General features: G+C 40.6%; 1 protein-coding gene across 1 annotated transcript in view; it reads right to left on the bottom strand.

Annotated features, from left to right (window-relative positions):
* si:ch211-212k18.6 (uncharacterized) overlaps positions 1-23,523 on the bottom strand; it is a 41,809-nt gene that overhangs the window by 635 nt on the left and 17,651 nt on the right. The window contains exons 6-13 of the mRNA XM_052020189.1: positions 21,090-21,258; positions 18,655-18,856; positions 17,296-17,426; positions 14,731-14,903; positions 11,551-11,705; positions 8,351-8,557; positions 5,068-5,162; positions 1,973-2,097 (exon numbers count right to left, since the gene is read on the bottom strand). Of these exons, the coding sequence (XP_051876149.1) occupies positions 1,973-2,097; positions 5,068-5,162; positions 8,351-8,557; positions 11,551-11,705; positions 14,731-14,903; positions 17,296-17,426; positions 18,655-18,856; positions 21,090-21,258 (1,257 nt within the window). The remainder of the gene's footprint in view (positions 1-1,972; positions 2,098-5,067; positions 5,163-8,350; positions 8,558-11,550; positions 11,706-14,730; positions 14,904-17,295; positions 17,427-18,654; positions 18,857-21,089; positions 21,259-23,523) is intronic.

Raw genomic sequence — 23,523 nt, forward strand, 5'->3', positions numbered from 1 at the left:
CTGAGGGTGAGATGATATCAAGCTTTATTAAAATAGAATGTTTCTTTTCCTCTTTGTTTAATGAGGGTTACACTGACTTCTCCCTTTCCATTTGAGGGAGCACTTTTTCTATGGCATTACCATTTCACTGTCAGTATTGTTCTCAGTGGCACTAAGATGGATACGAGTTCCCTGATAACACCTTGCTACTTTGTTCCTTGTGAATTGAGTACATTTCAAGCTATTTGATGAACCATAAGTTTGAAGTTACATTTTTATTATTTCATAGTCCATTATACTGAATTTCTATCACATTGCATTTCCCTATATTGTCCTTGGTAAACTAGGTATTTAATGCAATGCAAATAATTAACAGCTGTTAAAAATTTGATAGTGGTATTTTTGTGTAGTGTGCTGGACCTGTATTTTTCTGGTAAGGAATTGCAAGTTAGTGCATGTAGTTCACTACTATGGGTTGCATTCAATAACAAATCTTATTGTGTACTTCACAGCAGATAATGAAGAAAATTGTAAGGTACACAGACTAGTTCTGCTTGCACTTCAGCCAAGAAACCATTCTATACCTAGGTATTAACTGAGAATTGGGTAGGTCACTTGAACTCACCAAAAGGTTACAGCATGATTGGACACTATTTGGCCCATTGAGTCCATTTTGGCTCTATGTGCAGACTACCCACCTAAGCCCTCATAGCCCTGCAAATTTTTTTCAGATGTTTATCCAGCTCTTTTGAATGCTACAATTGAATTTACTGCCACAACCATCTCTGCCAGAACTTTCCAGACTCTAACCAGTTGCTGCATTTACTTTGTTTCTTCTGTTACATTTGGTAATGGCTGAACCAGTGTTTTGCATTACTATCCTCGCAATTCAGTAAGCCAGGTTTTGTATTTGCGGATTTGGAAATCACCTGAGTAATTAATATAAAGAAAAGCAGAACCATGCTGACCCCGAGGGAACTCCATTGAACTGTTGCCTCTAGTCTGAATTAATGCTACTGTTTCCTGTCACATAGCCTATTTTGAATACGTGCTCAGATGACCCATTTTATTCCATGCGCTTAAATCTTGATGATAAATCTTTTGTATTGCACGTAAATGCCTATACCTCCTCAACCCTCTGTATTACTTCGTGTCTAACTGGGTAAAGTTTTTATTCTGATTTGCCTTAAGAGAAAGCCAGAATAAATTATTTTAATCGACTCTCACATCCAAATGATGATTGATTTTGACAGTGATTATTGTTACTAGAACTTTCCTTACCACTGAGGTTAACCTGATGGTAGTAACTGGATTTCTCTACATTTTTGAACAAGAGTGTAACATTTGCAATTTTCCAGTCCTTAGATGCCCACCCTTGAAGCTATAGATATATGGAAGATTATGCCCAAGTTTCTGCATTTCCTCCCATACTCTGCACGCCAGCTTGACCAGGTGATTTATCTACTTGAATTACAATTAGTCTTTATAGTTTATTTTCATCAATTCATTGGAATATACTGTGACTATAGTTGAGACATTTCCATCTAAAGGGCCATTATACAATTACTCTTGCTTTCCTTCCAACCTTTGATTCCAGTTTCTCCAGTCCAGATCTGTTCTCATCCCATTGAAACTGGCCTATCTTCAGTTGACTATTCTTGAATTGGTTTAAATCCTTTTCTATAACTATTCTAAACCTAATGATTGCTGTTTCCCAGATGTTCTTCCACTGATCCTGGCTCCTTTTCTGGAATCAATTTCAATAATGCCACCTTTTTCACTGGGCCAGAAATATACTGACTAAGAAAGCCTCTTTGCCCTTTGTTGAAGTTTCTCATTACCATTACTTTTGCATACATCTGCAGTCTAAATTCATCATTAATTCTAAGCTACTGCTTATTATGGTGAGGTGAATGGGCTTGGAGTTGAGAAGAAAATTTGAACTCAAAGCACAGTTAAACCTGATGACCTTGAAGACACAGGCTGCACATACCTGCCAGAACAATAGCTTTTGATCCACCATCTATCAAGTGCACTGCACTGTTCGTTCCAAAGTTAAGGTTTTTGTAACCAGGGATAGTCTTGTGGCCTTTTCTGAAGGGATCCCACACTTTCAGTCTTTTAATAAAATAAGAAAAACAAACTCATTATCTTTTGACAGTGTGCATCAGAAATTGTTAACCTAGATTAGAGATACTAAGATTAGTAGTCTGTGTCAAAATGTGTTGACCACATAAAATGCAAAGTCTGTTAACGTTATGTTGATACAGGGAGTTGTGCAGTTTGGGTTAGCACTTCTGGAAATGCAGATGATTGGCTTCTCTTCGTCATTGTGTGTTTTTGTTTAGATTCATAGTTGCACAGCACAGAAACAGACCCTTGGCCCATTATGTCCATGCCAACTGTCAAACATTGATCTACACTAATCCTGTTTACCTGCACTTGTCTGTAACCTTCTATGTCTTGACAATTCAAGTTATTTAAATGTTGTATGAGTACCTGCCTCCATCACCTCCAGAGTTAAACCACCCTCCAGTGGGGGGGAAAAAAAATCCTCAGATCCTGTCTTACCCCTTACCCTAAACCTATGCCTTCTGGTTTTAAATAGTTCTGCTATGGGGAAAAGTTTCCTACTATCTGCCCTATTTATGCCCTTCATTTTTGTATACCCACATCGGTTTTCACCCTCAGCCTCCTCTGTTCCAAGGAAAACTAAGCCAGTCAACCCAGTCTGATTGCTCCATCCCAGTAAATATCCTGCTGAATCTCTGCTATATTCTCTCCAATGCAATCACTTACCTCCTATAGTGAGGTGACCAGAACTGTACTCTGGCTGTGGTCTAACCAATGTTTTGCAATGTTGTACCATGAGCTCCCTGCTATTCTATGCCCCAGCTTGCGAAGGTTAACTGTCCTGCATGCTGCCTTCTCCACCTTGTCTACCTTGTGCTGTGACTTTCAGGGATATTCCTGGCCCCTCTTCCTCAATGCTCTGTAGCACTCTTCAATTAATTGTGTATGCCCTACTCTTAAAATTTAAGTGCATCATATTGCACTTATCAGGATTAAATTCAATCTGCTATTGCTCTGTCTATTTTACCAACAAATGAATATAATCCTGTAGTCAATGACTCTCCTCGCTATCAACAACACCACGGATTTTTATGTCATTTCCAAACTTACTAACCAGACCTCCTCCCCATTCATATCCAAATCATTCTGTGCCACTGGTCCCAGGCTTCCAAAAAAACAACCCTCTGCCATTACCCTCTGCCTCCTACTACTCTTGGATTCAATTTACCAATGTCTTGAATCCTACAGGCTCTAATGGTCTCTAACCTTTTGAACCAGTTGTCCTGTAGGAAACCTTGTCAAAGGCCTTATTGAAGTGTAGGTAGACTGTTGCATTTGTTGGTATTGGTAGAAAAAGAATGAAGAATATAAGTAATGCTGGCTTGACATTAAGAAAGAGGTCTTTCCTATATTTTATATCCTACTAGTCTCCTCTGAAAAATCTATTTTTAGTAATACTCTGTCCCATTGCTGGAAGGGAGGGGCTCCAGTTTGTATAATCAGCAATGAACACAGAATGTCAGATGCCTACATGTACAAGTCACCTTTCAATATGTTCCAAAAAATGCTCATAATGAAAATTTATCAGGCACCTAGAAACAGAGCATGAATGATTATAAGGATACTGACTGAAAGATGTATTGGCATATTATATAGTTGTTGGAAATCTGATCTGAAAATCTAATGGCTATGTATTTCTGATATTCCTGGTACAATGACTATCATTGTGTTCACCGTTGTGTTCAAGGGGGATTGTCTTTGTTGAAAACCACTTTGTAAATAGTGTATGAAATTACATAATTTGGTGATTAATAGGATATGATGTCAAATAATTATTCTATTTAAAATTTAATATCATGTTGCAAATTCAATTTGGGAAAATGTTTATCGCAGCAAACAAACACTAATCCCTTGTGCACAGCCACGGCAGTTTACACACCACTTCATCCATCATGCTACACCAGCCCATAATAGATCCATCTTTCCCACGATTAGCCAGCAACCAATTTTCCTGATGTGATTTTTTTTATGGAGACAGCTGTATGGCTAAATGTTGTTTTCAGTTCACAGCTTTGTTAGAGAACTTGCTTTATTAATATAGGTTTTTATTTATCTTCAAAGCTCTGGAGTACCTAATTCTGCAGGGAATATGTGAGCAACTGTCCATCATACCATTCTAGTCAAAATCTAAGCAAAGAACTGGAAAAGCAATTTACTGCATTATCCACAATCTAACATGAATTTTGAAATGTTTTAATGGATCACTAGTTTTAAATGTACCTGTTGCATTGGATAATAAAATGGTGTAATATAGTGGAGTAATTCTTCCTGTCCCTACATCCACTTCTATCCTGTTGCTTAATAAAGGCACTTAAATTGATCTCTTAGCATCAATAGGCAATGGAAGATGGCAAAAAGTAGCAAGCATTTAGAATCCCTATGATCATCCATTGAAGAAAACTTTAAACATTTAGTGTGCAGTTAGTGTGCCATTCTTTTGGTTTAAAAAAAAATCACATTCTCTGAGTTGGAGTTCTTTATTAAATTGTAGCAAAACTTTAGAAGCGTGGGCCAAGATTCCACTATCAACAGCAGAAGACCTTAAGTTCATTCCTTGTGCATCAGCTTCCTGGTTCAGAGTTCAGCCAACATGAGAGCTTCTGATGGGATTTATGTTGCCAAAATCGATTCTTGCAATGGCTGCAAAGTCTTGAAGGTCCCACAGTAGAGGGAATGGTACAACCTGCCATTTAAGTGGTCATAAGCAGATTGGAGATTGAAATTAATGTTTCACTGTAGGCCCTAGCTGAAGAACGTGGTTTGCAGTTAAATCCTACAACCTTTTCTATGCTCATCCAATTCTGCCCTCTTATACATCCCCAATTTTAATCAGTGCACCACTGACAGATGTTTCCCAACAGCAACATTCAGTTCACAAAACTTACGAAAGGATTGTATTTTAAGGAAGAAATTTTAATTTTGTGTTCCACTAAGAACAATGCAGCCAAGCATTACCTCTTTGCTTCCACAACACCAAACACTATTCGGTCAGCAGTGTTCGTTATCGCAGTGCAACAGACATTGGGTTCATTTTTTAAACGTTTTTTAACCTGAATATAAAAATATAATGTTAAAGTTTCAATTTCTAAATACAAATGTTTGCATAATAATCTATGAATATATCCATATTTATATAACTTGTTTATCCATATGTTGATAATTTTAATAAATTAATAAATGGGTAAGATGGATTATTTCAGCATGGATTGGCTCTGGGGACTGTGATATTATAGCCATAACAGAAACATGGCTGAGGGCATGGCAGGACTGGCAGCTCAATGTTCTAGGATATGGCTGCTACTGATGTGATAGAGGTGCAGATAAGAGGAGGGGGAGTTGCTGCCTTGATGGAAGAGGACATAACAATGGTCTTTGGAGAGGGTACTCTTGGTGGATCATCCAGTGTGACCATATGGGTAGAACTTAAAAATAAAGGTGATGGTCACTCTGATGGGATTGGATTATAGGCCCCCCCCAATATTCTGGGAATTGGAGGAACAGGTAAGTGGAGAGATTGCAGCTAGTTGTAAACATAATAGGATAGTATAAGTGGGAGATTTTAACTTCCCTAATATTAACTGGGCCAACCATAGTAAAAATTTGTGAAATGTGTCCGAGAAAGCTTCCTTTACTGATATAGAGAGGGACCGACTGGAGAGGGTGCAACACTGGACCTCCTCCTGAGGAATGAGGTAGGGCAAGTGGCAGAAGTGTCTGTTGATGAGCACTTTGGGTCCGGTGACCATAATTCTATTAGTTAAAATAATTATGGAGAAGGATACAGTCGGTTCACAGGTTAAGGCCCTGAACTGAGGCAGACCAAATTTTGGAACCATTAGGTGGGATCTTGCAGTGTTTGATTGGGTGAGATTGTTTACAGGGAAAGGAGTGTCTGCCGAGTGGGAGGCCTTTAAAAGTGTGATGTCAGAGTTCAGGGCCTGCTTGTTCCTGTTAGAGTGAAGGGCAAGGCTAGCAGGTTTGAGGAACCCTAGTTAATGAAAGATATTGAGGCTCTGGTTAAGAAAAAGAGGGAAGCATACACTGTGCATAAGCAATTGGGAACGAGTGTACCTCTTGATGACTACAAGAAGTGCAGGAGTGCGCTTAAGAGAGAAGTTAGGAGGGCAAAAAGAGAATACGAGAAGGATCTGGCAGGCAAGGTGAAGCAAAATTCCAAGAGATTCTATAGGTATATTAAGAGTAAAAGAGTGGCTAGGGAGAGAGTAGATCCCCTTAAAGGGACAGTCAGCATAGCGCTTTGTGTGGGAAGTAGTGTCTGACAAATCTCTTGGAGCTCTTTGAGGAGGTAACCAAGAGGGTAGATGAGGACAGTGGATGTTGTCTAGATGGACTTTGACAAGGTCACTCATGGCAGGCTAGTCTAGAAGGTTAGATTACATGGGATCTGGAGGAGATTGGATTCATAATTGGCTGAGTGGTAGGAAGCAGAGGGTGATGGACAAGGGTTGTTTCTCAGACTGGAGGCCTGTATCTAGTGGTGTGCCACAGGGGTCATTGCTGGGACCTTTGTTTGTAATTTATATAAACAATTTGGTTGTGAATGTACAAGGCATGGTTAGTAAGTTTACGGATGATACTAAAGTAGGTGGTGTTGTAAACAGTGTAGAAGATTATGAAAAATTACAGGGGGATCTTGATCAACTAGGTATGTAGGCTGAGGATTGGCAAATGGCTTTCAATCCAGATAAATGTGAGGTATTGCATTTTGGGAGATAAAACCAGGGTAGGACATACAGTGAATGCTAGGGCCCTGGGAAGTGTTATGGAACAGAGGGACCGAGGAGTGCAAGTGCATAGTTCGCTGAAAGTGGCATCACAGATAGATAGGGTGGTGAAGAAGGTGTTTGGCACACTGGCCTTCATCAATCAGGACGTTGCGTATAAGAGTTGGGAAGTTATGTTGTAGTTCTATAAAATGTTGGTGAGGCCACACTTGGAGTATTGTGTACAGTTTTGGTCACCCTGTTATGGGAAAGATGTAATTAAACTGGAAATAGTGCAGAAAAGATTTACCAGGATGTTGCCTGGACTTGGGGGCCTGAGTTACAAGGCAAGGTTGTATGGACTAAGGCTTTATTCCCTGGAACGTAGGAGATTGAGGGGTGACTTGATAGAGGTATACAAGATCATGAGGGGCATAGACAAGGTGAAAGCCCAGGGAGGAGGTAATAAAAACAAGAGGGCATAGGTTTAAGATCAGAGGCGAGAGATTTAAAAGGGACATCAGGGGCAGCTTCCTCATGCAAAGGGTAGTGCATATTTGGAATGAGCTGCCAGAGATAGTGGTTGAGGCAGGCACAGTAGCAACATTTAAAAGACATCTAGATAAATACATGGATAGGAGAGGTTTAGAGGGCTATGGGCCAAACACGGGCAGATGGGACTAGCTTGCCGGGCAACACAGTCAGCATGGACGAGTTGGGCCAATGGGCCTGTTTCCCTGCTGTATGACTCTAAATATTGGAAGGGTTTCATACTGTATTCAAAAGGATACTTATTTAAATGGTGGCCATTTTAAACACAACAAAGTCTAACAAATTTGGGAGAGTAATTAGATAAAATGGTTAGGGAATTTGTTTTAGCAATGTTTGTGGGATCAATATTAGGATACCTTAAAAATGCCTCACCAAATAACACCATGGGATATTTTATGATCAATTGAGAGAGCAGATCAGGTCTTGGTTTAATGTCTCATTGAAATATTTATTTCTTCACAAATGCACTGAAGTATCGGTTAGGATTGTGTGCTTATGGCTTTGGAATGAGACCTAAAACTCAGAGGTCATCGATCTGAAGCATCAATTGTTTCTCTTCATCAGTGCTGCCTGGCTTATAGCATATTTGCAGCATTTTGTAAAACCACAAGCTCCCTAATTAGGGCCATTAATTGAAGGCTGCTTTTTCCTTTGCATCTCACTTCTTGAATCCTTACTCTCCCAGTTTCAGGAACACACTCAAAACTTTTCTTCATTTCTCCTCCCACTCCATTTCACTCCAGTTAGTTGGTATGGCTTGGTAGCACTTCAGATGACCACAGTACATTACAAAATCCAGCACTGTGGTGAGGTCAGACAACCATTGACATGCTACCACTGTAATCTAAGTATCCACTCTTGAACAAATTGAAAAGGAATCCCATTGTTTCTAAAAACTGAAAAGATTCTGAGCTGATAATCATATCCTTGCTATGACAAAATGAATGTGATTTTTCTTTTACCTTGCCAGCGCACAAATCCCACAAAGTGACGTAACTAACTTTCTCTGCATCATTATAGTTTGACAGCACAAGGTAGGTGCCACTGTTCGTCAATGCTGCATTGTGCAAGAAGAGCATAGATGTCCTGTCTTCGAGGGTGTGTGTGTGAGTCTCAGTCTCCAAACTAAAGACAGCAAGATGGTGTGCGAAGTAGGAGCAAACGATTACCTGAAACAAAGACTCTAGTTAATCTATGTGTGTAAAATAGTTTCCCTTCTGTTCCTACCTCACTTATGTCACTGGAAATGACTCGTACTGCTTTTTAGTTCTTCGATTGTCAATGCTCTTTTCTTTTTAAAAGATCCGCCAAGCTAACTCAAAACTGGTAATGTTAAATATCTTTGGAAATGCATGAGTGCTAGGCACAATACAGACCTAATTTCTTATGGTTTGCTGGGATCATCACTTGAATGCTAAGACCAACCAGCAATAATGTGGAGACACAGGATCTGCATATTGTTGGAGTGGTTTAGGAGAAGCAAACTATCTCCTGTTCGGGACAGATGGAATGGAGAATAAATTTCATATTTCATTTCATATTCAGTAAATAAATACAAATAAATCTCTGCCAACACCAGCAGGAATGCATTTGGATCTCATTTCTATGGCTATGTAATTATATTGTAATACCATAATTATATCCTAAAGAATTGGAATAACACCAAAACCATTCTCATTCTGAGCTTGTTTGTGAATATTGAAAATATTGATTTTCTGCCTCATTTCCTTCAATCTGCCCCCATTCATGGACTACAGGGAAATTAAGGATAATGTGGATCTGGCAGGAAAATAAAGTTTAAGCCAAAGATTAGATCGGCCATGAATGCCTGAGCAAGCTTAAAGGGGCTGTACGTCTACACCTGCTATTATTTCTTGTGTTTTAGTCTCTCTGGTGTTCGGCATTATATAATTGATGAGGGAGATTCATGCTTTCCTTGTGTAGGTACTCTTAAAACAACTGCAAGCATGTACCCAAGAATAACCAATAGTGGTATTTCCTCAACACTTATAAAAGGAGACTCTCAGTTCTTTTCATTATCCCTGTGATCTAAGATCTCACAGAAGTTTTGCTAGTAATGGGGAGAGGTTAAAACTAATTTAGTTGGTGGTCAAGCACAGGAAGGTACTATTGAAAAGAAGAAATAAATATTGCACTGAGGATTGGGAAAGATCAGAACAATAAACAGAAACTGACTAAAGGAGAATGCAAGGTCTAAGATCAGTTCATATTGTATGTAAATAAACACGTATATTAAACAAGGTTGAAAAGCAAAAGCTGCAGGTGTGGAAAATTTGAAATAAAAACAGAAAATGCTGGGGATACTCAGCAGGTCTGACAGCATCTATGGAGAGAGAATCAAGACTCCCTCTCCAAAGATGCTGCCTGATGTGCTGCATATCCCAGCATTTTCTGTTTATATTTCAGATTTCCAGTTCTGTCAAAGGGCCATTACTCAGAAACATTAACTGTTTTTCTCTCCACAAATTGAGGTAACTGGAAGCTCAGGATTGCCCCTGCAGACTGAATGAAGGTGCCTTGCAAAGCAGTCACCCAATCTGTATTTGGTTTCTCTAATGTAGAGGAGACCACATCATGAGCATCAAATGCAGTACGTTAGATTGGAAGAAGTCAAAGTGAATGGTTGGTTTGCCTGGAAGGAGTGTTTGTGCTCCTAAACAGTGGGAAGGGATGAGGTGAAAGATTAGGTATTGCATCTCCTGCACTTGTATAGGAGAGTGCTCTTAAACGCAACTGGTTGGTGGGGACGGAATAGCAGACCAGGGAATGGTCCCTTCAGAATGCTAAAGGGGGAGATCATCTTACTGAAGGTGATGTTAATAGTTAAGGGTGATTCATTGAATCCAGCGGCTGGTGGGGTGGGAAGTGAGTGCCATCCTTGATCTGATCGAGAGGGGAGGGGGTGAGAGCAGAGGCACAGGAAACAGACATGGCCAAGGGCTCTTTCTACTAGGACCAGAAAGAATGTTAATGTTGTTGTAGAGAGAGATCAAGAGCACACATGTGCTGACACAAGGCATTAAGGGTGGATTTCAGGATGTGATGAGAACAGTGTCTCGTACACCTTCATTCTTCCATTTTAAACCTGACTTTTCCCTCTTTCCCAGTTGGGATGAAGGGTCCTCTGCTGCCTGACCTGCTGAGTGTTTCCAGCATTTTCTGGGTTTTGTTTCAGATTTCCAGCATCTGCAGTTATTTGATTTTCAGTTATGCAGTCTGTTGATCTGGGTCTTTAGAGCTCAATCTGGAGAAGTGTGAGGTGGTACACTTTGGAAGGACTAACTCCAAGGCGGAGTACAAGGTTAATGGCAGGATTTTGGGCAGGGTGGAGGAGCAGAGGGATCTGGGGGTTCATATCCACAGATCACTGAAAGTTGCCTCACAGGTGGATAGGGTAGTTAAGAAAGCTTGTGGGATCGAGTTTAAGAGCCGCAAAGTAATGATGCAGCTTTACAAAACTCTGCTTAGACCACACTTAGAGTACTGTGTCCATTTCTGGTCGTCTCATTATAGGAAGGATGTGGAGGCGTTGGAAAGGGTGCAGAGGAGATTTACCAGGATGCTGCCTGGATTAGAGAGTATGGATTATGAGGAGGGACTAAAGGAGCTAGGGCTGTTCTCATTGGAGAGGAGGAGGATGAGGGGAGACATGATAGAGGTATACAAAATATTAAGAGGAATAGATAGAGTTGACAGTCAGTGCCTCTTTCCCAGGGCACCAATGCTCAATACAAGAGGGCATGGCTTTAAAGTAATGGGTGGGAAGTTCAAGGGAGATGTCAGAGGGAGGTTTTTCCACCCAGAGAGTGGTTGGTGTATGGAATGCGCTGCCTGGGGTGGCGGTGGAGGCTGATACGTTGGTCAAGTTCAAGAGATTGTTAGATAAGCATATGGAGGAATTTAAGATGGAGGGATATGTGGGAGGAAGGGGTTAGATAGTCTTAGGTGTGGTTTGAAGGTCAGCACAACATGGTGGGCCGAAGGGCCTGTATTGTGCTGTATCGTTCTATGGGTAATCAATCATCTCTCTGTGGTGTTCACCGACTTTCAGCTCAACTTGTCACAGGATATTGAATCTTGAATAGAAGCTACAAGTCTGGATTGGGGAGCAGACTTTCACTTGAGTAAACACATATCTTACCTTCTCATCCCCACTTAGAAGATACTGATCAATGGGGTTGGATTTCTCTTTATAGAACTGCTGTAATATTGTGATTTCCTGCTTCACTTCCTTTTCTAGCCTTCTCTTTCGTGCAGTCTTGGTCTCATTACGTTTTTCCCAGGGGGTCATAAATGCTGAAATTAAACAGGTTCATTGTGCCATTAATACACAATTAGGAAAATAAACCTATGCTTATCGTTATCTGCACATCAGTTAGCGACTGATTGCACAATCAAATCATCCTTTTGTTTCAATGCTGACTCAGAGGTCCTCTGGTCCATTGTTGAACCTTGTTTTGTTGTCTCTTATATCTCCACTATCACTGCCTTTATAGTTGATAAATCCTAAACTAATTAATGGCTGCAAGGATGGTGATTTTTCAGTGGGACTCTCTGTAATTAATTATTGGCGATTTTACATTTTAATACCAGATATCAGAAGGCTAACATACTGTGGAGAATATCAAAGCCAAGCCCTTTCCTGGCCTCAACCAGTTCCATAATTCAGATGAGTAATCATAATTCAGATGAGTACCCTTTCCAAAGCAGGCTTGTTGCAACCATTTGAAATTGGCTAATTCGGTATAAGATGGGAATCAAACACAGACCTTCCTAAAAGCTTCGAAACTGTGGCGTTAAACCTTGCTTTTGAATTCTTAGGGCAGGCATTTTGAGGGATTTGAGTTGGCATAGGGAGAAGCAGCACAGTGGGTTAAAGGAGGCTCATAAAAGCCCTCGATTGAGGGGAGTACTCCTCCTGCATACATGAATTTTCCATAAAACTGAACACCTTTCCAGCCCATTTTTTCCCCAAGTGGGAATGAGCAATTTTGATCCCCCAATAAGGAGAGGCTGAATAAACGTGGACTGTTTTCTCCCAAGTGTCGGAGGCTGAGGGGTGACCTGATCAAAGTATATAAAATTATGAGAGACAAAGATAGGGTAGACAGTCAGAATCTTTCTCCCAGAGTTGAAATGTCAAATACTAGATGGTATAGCTTTAAGATGAAATGGGGGAAAGTTTAAAGGAGTTTTACGTGGGAAGCTTTGTTTTACACAGAGTGGTAGGTGCCTTGAACATGCTAATAGGGGAGGTGGTAGAAGCAGATGCGATAGCAACATTTAAGAGGCATTTAGACAGACATGAACAGGCAGGGAATTGAGGGATATAGACCCTGTACAGGCTGATGTACAGTTTAAATTGGCATCGTGGTCAGCACTGACATCGTGGGCTGAAGGGCCTCTTCCTGTGCTATACTATTCTATGCTCTAGGTTAGTAACTAACGACTCACTGGCTGCTTTCAGTGATCAGTGAAAATCATTTGATGATTTTACTTGATCTCCCATTTTACCAATTTTACTGATTTTCTTTCTATTAGGGATGTTAGATGATTGCTTCTTTTAATCCTCTGAAATTCTAGTTGTCAGACTTCTTTATGGAGAGGCATTTATAGAGTCATACAGCATGGAAACAGGCCCCTTGGCCCAACTCATCCATGTTGACCAAGATGCCTATCTAAGCTAGTAACATTTGCCTGCATTTGGCCCGTATCCCTCTAAACCTTTCCTATCCATGCACCTGTCCAAACGTCTTTTAAATGCTTCAACCACTTCCTCTGGCAGCTCGTTCCATATACGTACCACCCTCTGTGTGAGACATTTAGACAGGCACTTACACAGGCAAGGCATAGTAGGACAGGGACTTAATGCGGGCAAATGGGATGAGTGTAAATGGGCAGAAAGGTTGGCATGTACAGTACATGGTCGGCTGAAGGGCCTGTTTCTGTGCTGCATGACTCTACGACTACCTCATTCATTTTCACACACTAATCTCAAATCCCTTGCTTCATCTAGTGCCCAAACACTCATCACTCAGACTCAAATACACTTAATGAGCTGTCTTCCAAGAAATAGAGTGCCAAAAATTTACTGTTAAAAAAATTCTCCTCACCTAAATTTTAAATGAGGCAATCCTTTACCCTAAGATACTGTCTCTCAGGTTTTTAGAGATGTTCCCATATGACTGTATGCCCTTATATAGATCACCATACTTTGAATGCAAGGATAACTAATCTGTAATGATCAACTTTATGCCTTACTCCAATAATGAATATTGGAATTACATTTACCATCTGCCTGTTCAAAAATTAGAAATTAGCATGAATAATTTTCTCCTTTATTTTCCAAAATATATCCCACACAGCCGAGATAGTTTATTGATATTTAATCCTACAGACACAAGCAGATGGAGGTGCTCATGCTCCTCAGTGAAAAGGTTTTGGGTTCCAGCTGTAGTGCACGTATTTGAGCACAGATATGGGCAGACACTTCAGTGCAGTATTGAGGAAACAATGTATTGTTGGAGGTGTCATCTTTCATATGAGCCATTAAACTGACGCTCTCTCAGATGGACGTAAAAGATCTCATGGCACTGCCTTGAAGAGTTGTTATTGGCCTGGTGTCCTGGCCAATATTTATTCCAGCATGACGAGGGCAGATTATCTACTCATTATAACATTGCTCATTGTGGAAGGTTATTTTGTATAAACTCTGCCATATTCCCCATAATCCAACAACTATTTCATGGCAGTAAGATAACTTGAGTTGCCCTGAGCTGCAGAAACAGAAGTTCTTCAATTGATATCTACGGCAGTACACAAAAAATTGATTCATAATATCTGTGGTTATTTGTCCAGTAACATTCTATCTCCTCTCAGTAAGTTTCTCGTTCAGTTCCTCCCTGAAGGAATTAATCAATATCACGTTGCCTACTTATCCTGAACTTTCAATCCAAATGTACAATAATATAGAAAAATAATCAACTCCTAATGTCATTTAAAACATCTTAATCTATATCCTCAAATTCTGTGCTTATGGTGTAAATTGTTCAATTTACACTATATATATATATGTGCATATATAGGAAATAAAATTCCATTCATGCTGTAGCATTGTATCAACCTTAAATTTTCAACCTCCTTCCAATAGTCACCTTAGTTATGTAATTGGAATATTTCAGAATTCTTCACGTTACTGTGCAGCAGGACCTGATGTCCTATACATATGGCAGGACTTGTTTATTTCTTAGCAATCAACTTTTGGTACTTCTCTCCCAGAATAAAACATCCATACCCACAACACCACATGGCATATCTTTACCTACTGAACCACTTGACTCTCTTCCTTTTTTCCTCCTGGTCAGAAGCTCATTGTAGAAGTCATCCTTCGAGTGAGAAGGAAGACCATTTAACATGGGAAGTTGGTCTTTGTATGTGGGCCGGATCCGTTCCTTTATAAATCCAGTCTTCAGGTTCCAGATAACAAGGTGATCCCTTTCCACAAGCAAAAAAAAGAACAACCATTAATCTTCTACTTCATTCAAAAATAATTGCTTTTTTTGAGTTTTTGTTAAGTTTTTGAGTACAATGTAATTGGCTGAATCAACTGGATAATAGGCAGCAGTTCTGAAGGGGATTGCCAGCTGCCAGCAATTTGCGGCCCAGATGATTTTCTATCACCAGGCATGCTTGGTCAAACAATGAAGCCCAAGACAACCTGGCCAGACGTTGGCATCCAATCTCCTGTCCTGCTGCTGGACCAACTGTTGTGAGGCATTACAATTACACTAAAGAGAATGACTCAGAGCAGATCTCTGGGGGAAATATGAAATACTAGAGGGTGTAGGTTTAAGGTGAGAGGGGTAAAGTTTAAAAGAGATTTACGAGGCAAGTATTTTTACACATAAGTGCCTGGAACATGCTGCCAAGGGATATGGTAGAAGCAGACACGACAGAAAAGTTCAAGAGGCATGAGGCATACACATGGGAATGGAGGGGTATGGACCATGTGCAGGCAGATGGGATTAGTCTCATCTGGCATCATGGTCAGCACAGACATGGTGGGCCAAAGAGCCTGTTCCTGTGCTGTACTGTTCTATGTTCTATATGGCAGTTCAAAACTGGGCATCAATGAGATGTTGTGGAACACCAGCAGAAGTGTACATCACCACAGTCTCATAAACAAATATATCTATCATTCGATCATTACCATCTAACCAGGGGCTTAACTCTGGCTAGATGATAAAGCAAAAGGACCAGCGCCAGGTGATACCGATCTGGTGGAGCTGCAACATGTTTGCTAAACAGAAAAAAAAGAGCATGCAATAGACAGCTGTGCAACTTTATAGCTAATGGATCAGATCAAAGCTCTGCAGTTCTGTCATACTTAGTTGGAAATGCTAGGACAATAGAGGAGGGAATATGCTCATCCTTAATGAGAGAGGGCCCCAGAACACGAGTGCTAGAGATAAGGCTGAAGCATTTACTGCCATGTTCAGCCAGAAGTGCTGAATGGATGACTCATCTTGGCTTACTCCTGAGATTCCCACCATGACAGAAGCCAGTCTTCTGCTAATTTGATTCATTTCAAGGATATGGGACTAGACAATATCCCAACAATCTTTAGCTGCTTCATCAAAGACCTTCCTTCTTTCATAAGGTCAGAAGTGGGGATGTTCACTGACGACTGCAAAATATACAGTTCCATTCCCAACCCCCCAGCGAATGAAGCTGTCCATGCCTGCATGCAGTAAGACCTAGACAACACTTAGGTATGGGCTGATAAATGGCAAATAAATTTATACATTTTCTAAAAATTGTTTTAATCCTGATTATCAGAAATATTTAAAAACAGCTCATAAAGCTTTGACAATGGCAAACTATCAAAAGGCCCTCACTGTGTACTGGGTGCAGCGGACCACCTTAGGTCTATGCCCCTTTGTCTTGCAGACTGCCTGTCAGCTTGGTCAGCCCTCCAGGAAAAACTGCAGGCAGGCAGGCATCACCTGCAGTGAGCCTGGACAGTGGGTTGGATCCAACATGATATGGCCCAACAAGTTATACCATACTTCCTTATGACAACGGAGGAGGTCATTTGGTCCAATGGGTTTTTGCCAGCTCTCAGAGCAATCCACTTACTTCCCTGTTATCTATTCTCTCTTACATGCCTATCAACTTGTCAGCAACATTTCCACCACTCACTTACACTGGGGGTAATTTACAGCAGCCAACTAATCTGCCAACCAATGGCACTGTGATGCAGACAATGTGGGGCAAGTCGAATTCCATAGACTTACCAATATAGTGAATGAACACTAATCCAGCACCAACATTCTTGGATCAAAATTTAACCCTAAAATCCATGATGAGAACTTGGTCTGATATCATTCCACGATCATGCGACAGATGACAATAAATTTCACAAGCTTCTCAATCAGTGCAAGCTGGAGCCAGTGTACCTTCAGCCATCTGTTGTGAAGGTATTCTTACCAGGAATAAATCTAGACCCCCTTCACGTGGAATTTAAACAATAAAGCAATGTAAAAAAAAACTTTATCTCAAGGATTTCTTGCATAGCAAGTGTGAACTCACGCCAAGATGCACCATCAACAAAAATAGAGAAATGCACTGTCTGGATCAAGCAAATAGAAAGTAGCTTATCCTATCATAACAGTGATTCATTATCTAAAAGAACTTGCTGTTCACCCAGTGTTTCACTTTTACTACACAAAAGACTAATAGTTCACTGGTATTAAACAAGCTCCAATTCATTGAGGAGACTAATTTATTGTTAGATTTTGTAGTTATAATCTCGAGGATAAATAAACATATTGTCAGCCTTCAAGTGCATTCCCCAAGTATTTGTCACTTGTAAGTGTATCCTCACCTGTATTCAGATAACCCTAGGAGCAGATCCCCTGCCAGGACTCTGTATTCGTGTTTCGGACATGGGATAATGTACAGGCCTGTCAACTTTGTTGTGTATTTTTTCTTTAGAAGATCATACATCAGGAGAGTCTAAAGTAAACACAAAGTAATTGATAATAAAATTACAGAAGCAAAATACTGAGATGCTGGAAATCCGAAGAAAAACAGGAGATAATGTAAATACTCAGCAGGGTCAGGCTAATATTTGTGGAAAGAGAGCTAAAGTTTCAATGATCTTTTATCAGAATGTGACAAAATAGTTGGCCAGGGGTAATTGGAGAGGTATCGGTAGAGTGTGTACTCATTGTGATGGGGCTGGAAACAATAGGGTAGTCTTCTCAGTTGGAGCAAATGGAGATTCAATGAGGACTGGGTAGATTGCCAACATGTTGGAGCAGCAAGATAGATTTTGGGAGAGGTAGAGTTGGGTATCATTAGTTTACATCTCTTCAAGATCATCTTCAGGAGATGTCATTGAGGGGTAACTTGTAGAAAAGTAGAGGGGAGTCATTATAAATACTTAAAGAATGGTCTCAATCACAGTGACAAAGTCCATGAAGTCTCACCTTTTTGAATCTGAGTGGGGTTGAAGAAAGTGGATTGTCTTAGAGTCATGGTGTTCAACACTACTGATCAAGGATAAATTAATAGGCAAGGTGTTTAACCAGAGATAACGAGAAGAAAAACTTTTAGTTATATTGCATTTTCAACAAAGAAAAGCACCCCAAGGTCTTCCACACAAAATTTGACACTATTTCCATACAGGGAGAAGTCACTGCATATGACCACATACTTAGTCAAACTTGTAGATTTTTGAGGAACAAGTTTTTTTTTTAAATAGGGAGGTTTAGGATTTCATAATTAATGAGGAATCCAGGTTCTGCTTTGGACAGCAACTGGACAGCAAATGGGTAGTGCAGGTCGATGGAAGTGGCCAAGCAAAAGCAAGCCCAGATTTGTTTTATCAAGCCCCAGTGTTCTGACATTTTATGATCAGAATTTCTATCTTTCCAGCAATTGACTGAACTTCCATGAGGTAATTTTTGGGTGGGACAAGTCTGGATCCAGTTAAAAGCAAAGGACAGAATTTGGTGTAAACCTGGTCATTGCTATACATCTTTTCCAATTTTCATTTTGGTTGAAGTCAGTGCTTTTAGCTATTTTACATTATCAGCCATAATGAGCATTATCCCACTGATCACCTAAGTTGTAATCTTTTTTTTTACACCCAATCCAAGTTGATCATATATATCATTTGGCTTTAGAGCAGTGAGAAGAAGTAAAAGACAGATGTAAAGATACTGTTGATAATAATTACCTGGAAAATGGGCCGAGGTGTTTCAGCATGAGTGGCTGTGCCCTTATCTGAAAGGATGTAGAGTTTTGTATCTCTCACCAGTACAATGTTTGTACTGTCAACCAAACCCCTCTCCATTTGGACTGCCTGCCCCTTATACTTGGATTTTCTGATGTTCCAGATCGATATAACTTCTGAATTTAAGCTCCTGCATACAGCATAACTGAAAAGAAGTAATATTAAAATATGAAAGTCAAATAAATAAACACTTTTTGTTACAGAACCTGTTTTACTTCCTGTTTAAAAATAATTGGAGTGCGATTTAATGCAAGTTCCTAGAGGTAGGAATTGTAGGTAAATTTTCTTCTCCCCATCTATAGTCAAGATCATATGCTCAAAGATTTATGCAGTTTCAGTAAATCCGTGATCAACTGCAGAAATGCATATTATACTTAGATCAATAAAAACATTGTGGACATGGTTTTAGTAAGTATTAGAAAACCATGCCTGTCATACATGTATAACTAGAAGCAACAATTGTCTACCTTGACCAATTACACTCAGCAGCAAATGAAAATTTTTAAAAACTGCAGGTGTTGGAAATCAGAAATAAAAACAGAAAATGCTATAAAAACTCAACACATGAGGCAGCATCTGTGGAAAGAGAAACAGTTAACAATTCAGGCCTGGGACCCTCCATCAAAACTGAGGAAGAGAGAAACAAATTAGTCTAGGAGGGTAGTGGCTGGATCAAAGGAAATTTCTCTGCTCGGATGAAATAATGTGGCAGTGAAGAGGTAGTTAAGTGTGTGTGTATAATGTGTTGCTAATGTTGCACAGTCTGTGTAATGACCTTTAGACTGGCCTACATAGGAAGAAAAAGGGAAAAAGGAATGGCAGGCAAAGTGGTCTGTTCTGATACCAACGGAAAGAAAGCACGAGTTATCTAAAGTTGGAAAATTCAATATCGAGTCCTGCAGGCTAATAGGTGGTGCTATTCTTCAAGCTTCTGTTGGGCCTCGTTGTAATAGTGCAGGAGGCCACAGACAGCGAGGTCAGAGTGAGAGAGGGATGGTGAATTAAAGTGGCAGGCAACTATAAGCTCTGAGTCACTCCTGCAGGCTGAGCGCAGGTGTTCCACAAAGCAGTCCCCCCATCTGCATTAGGCTTCTCCAGTGTAGAGGAGATCACATTGTGACCACCAAGTGCAGTACACTGGCTTGGAAGGAGTGCTAGGGAATTGCTGCTTCACCTGGAAATACTGTTTGGGTCGCTGGATTGTGGCAAGGGAAGAAGTGAGAGGACAAGTGTTGCACCTCTGATGGTTGCACGAGATGGGGTGCAGTAGGCAGGGATGGAGGGGTGGACCAAGGAGTCGTGAAGGGAGCAATCTCTCCGAAATGCTGAATCACGTTGGAGCTGGCAAAAATTGCAAAAGATGATCCATTGAATGCAGAGGCTGGTGGGGTGAAAGGTAAGGACCAGGGGAACTCTGTCCTTGCTCAGGAGTGTAACACTCATCAGTGTTACATTCTGCATAGGATAAATGGTACAGGCAGTTCCCCAGGTTACGACAGGGCTCAGTTCATGAGAACTGTTCATAACCTGAACTGTTTGTAAGTTGGAAATGAACAAAGCCAGCTGCGACGAGAGAGTAAACAGGCACAGGGAGAGTGACCAGGTGTTGGAAGAATAGCCGCCAACTGGCCTCACTGATCCGTGAGTGAGTGGGTCTGCTCAGTTCTGCCAGCTCCACCTGGCTTGACCCAGCCCCTGATTGTTGTGGGCTCAGTGGTGTGGGGGTGGGGAGCAAAGGCACGTGGAAATGACATGTTCCCACTTGGCAGAAGATGCCTGCAACCTTGCAGAAGCCGGCAAATCCATCCCCATCCATCCTGCTGGTCTTCCAAACGCTCGCTCATATGTACGGAGTGTCCATCATTCATAACCCAGGGAGGACCTGTACAAGTGTTGCAAATGCATGATCAGCATTATGAAATGGGCAGAATAATTTTTTTTGATATGGCCTTTTCAATAAGAACTTGTGGATGATAGTAAGACATCCCAAAGCACTTCATAGGAGTATGATTCAGATAAGCCAAAAATGTGTAAGGCCAGATGACCAAGAGCTGGGTCAAAGACTTAGGTTTTAGAAAGCACCTTATAAAAGGTGAGGGTAGAGTGGAGAGGATTATCAATGCACCTTTCACCTGTAAGAGTGTTCTCCCAATCCTGTCAGAATGCTCTCCCAATCCAATGTGCAAAGGTAATGTGGAATCTGACTCTTTCACTAAAACATTCCATGACCTGCAGGTTCCAGTTACTCCCCTTTTATTGCCCAATACTCATTGCTTTTTCAGTTTCAATAGAGGGCAAAACAGATCAACAAACAAATTGCAAAATAATTGAATTGTTAATTTTATCAATTAATCCGACCTCAGACACCAAAAGCTCACCTGGGATTATTCTTCATAGGAGTGATTTCCACAATCCCTTCAGCATTTTTCATATTATTTGTACTGATGGCCAGTGATTGATCATTTATCCTGGAAGCTAAGTTCCACACCCGCAGAAAGTTCTCTCCATCACAGATTGCCAGGCAAAAATGCAGGTCAAGGCATGTCCCTGAAATATTGAAATAACTATTGCTCATTTAGACATATTCTTGACAATATTTAATGAATTGTTTGCAACTGACACTGATTTCCACACTCCCTCTCCTCGCTCTCCCTTATCTATTCTCTCTTGCAATCTGTGGCTCATGCTGGGGTACGTGCCCATTGATCGGAATTGTTTGCTACCTCATTCAAATTACTCGTCAGTGTCTGTGATACAAACTAGACCCGTCTGATGCATGCACACATTCATTTTCAACAAAATCACTTAACAAGGTTCAGGAATGTGCATCGGGCATTGCTAATTGATGTTTGTGGAAACTAGTATAATATTTTCAGTGGTCTCTTCAGTGGTTTCAGCTGAGCTGTTAATTTTAAAGAAGTCTTTTAAGAGCTTTAACATTTACTAATAAGATATTAGTACAAGTTCTCCCTCACATATTCCAATCAAATAAGGGCATTTCTGACAGTCGCTGAGTAAATTCCTACTTTATTCAAATATTTTGCACGTCAGGAAATTGGCTTCATCTGGCAAGGGCAGTTCATGGATTTACAAGATGACTTTCTCGTGTGCACTGATTAAATAAGCCACATGAAATCTTTAGCAGGGAAGTACTTAAGAATGCAACTACATCAAACAACATCTTAAGAACATAAGAAATAGATGCAGGAATGGGCCATTCGACAGCTTGTGTCTGCTCCACCATTCAATAAGACCATGGTTGATCTTTTACCTTAGTGCCATTTTCCTGCACTAGCCCCATAAACCTTGATTTCCTTAATATCCAAGAATCTATCAGCCTCTTTCTTGACTGATCGACTAAGCTTCAGCGACCCCCTGGGTAGATAAATTCAAAAATTCACTATCTCTGAGTAAAAGGTTTATTCTCAGCTTGCTCCTGGTTAGCTGACCTCATATTTTGAAACTGTGACTCTTAATTCTAGACACTCCAGTTCAAGGAAGCATCATCCTTGCATCTACCTTGTCAAACCTTTTAAAAACTTTATACATTTCAATGAAAGCACCTCCCATTCTTTTAAATTCAAACCCACAGCCCCAATCTGCTTAACCTCTCCTTAAAGGATAAAAGCCCCTCCCAGAAATTAATCTGGTGAACCTTCATTGCAATCCATCTAGTGCAAATAATCCTTCCTTCAGTAGGGAAACCAAACCTAAACACAATATTCCAGGTCTGGTTAAACCAGGATCTTATAGGGCAGGCATGGTAGTTTAGCAGTTAGCGTAACGCTATTACAGCGCCAACGACCCGGGTTCAATTCAGTTCACTGTCTTTAAGGAGTTTGTATGTTCTCCCTGTGTCTGCGTGGGTTTCCTCCAGGTGCTCCAGTTTCCTCCCACATTCCAAAGACGTACGGGTTAGGAAGTTGTAGGCATGCTGTGCTGGCACCAGAAGTGTGGTGACACTTCTACCTTGTTGTGATCACCTTGCACCTTATTGCACTGCACCTTCTCTGTAGCTGTGACACTTTACTCTGTATTGTTATTGTTTTTACCTGTACTACATTAATGTACTCTGTACTAACTCAGTGTAACTGCACTGTGTAATGAATTGACCTGTACGATTGGTGTGCAAGACAAGTTTTTCCACTGTACCTCGGTACAAGTGACAATAATAAACCAATACCAATACACTTGCGGGCTGCCCCCAGAATACGCTACGCAAAGATGCATTTCACTGTGTTTTGATGTACATGTGACTAATAAAGATATCTTATCTTATATAATTGCAGTAAGCTGGCTTTACTCTTGTACTCAATTGTTCTTGCAATAAAGGCCAATGTACCATTTGCCTTCCTAACTGCTTGCTTATCTGCATATTAACTATCAGTGATTGAGGTACAAGGACACTCAAGTTCCTTTGAACACCAATGAACCTTCAATCTGTTAAAAAAAATCTTACTTTTCTATTTTTTGCCTACAGAGGTGAATGAAACCATATTTGTCCACACTATATTTTATCTGTTATGTCCTTGACTATTTATTAGCCTTGACCATATTCCCTTGAAGTCTCACTGCATCCTCCTCAAAACCCAAACTGATGCTTGTTGTGCCAGACTCCAGCAGCTGCAGTCTCTTGTGTCTCCTCTGATTAAGATTGGGCTGCAGTTGCAAATTCTGAGAGATTCTTTGTAAGGACCCTGGACTAATAGGAGGGCTTGTTGCCCTGAGAGAGAAGGCTAAGGGAGCACAGCCCCATCCATTGTGCAATCAAGATATTTTATGTGATAGAAGGCCCAGTGTCAATTGCCAAAG

This window comes from Pristis pectinata, chromosome 7 (genome assembly GCF_009764475.1).
Source record: "Pristis pectinata isolate sPriPec2 chromosome 7, sPriPec2.1.pri, whole genome shotgun sequence".
NCBI classification, from domain to species: domain Eukaryota; kingdom Metazoa; phylum Chordata; class Chondrichthyes; order Rhinopristiformes; family Pristidae; genus Pristis; species Pristis pectinata.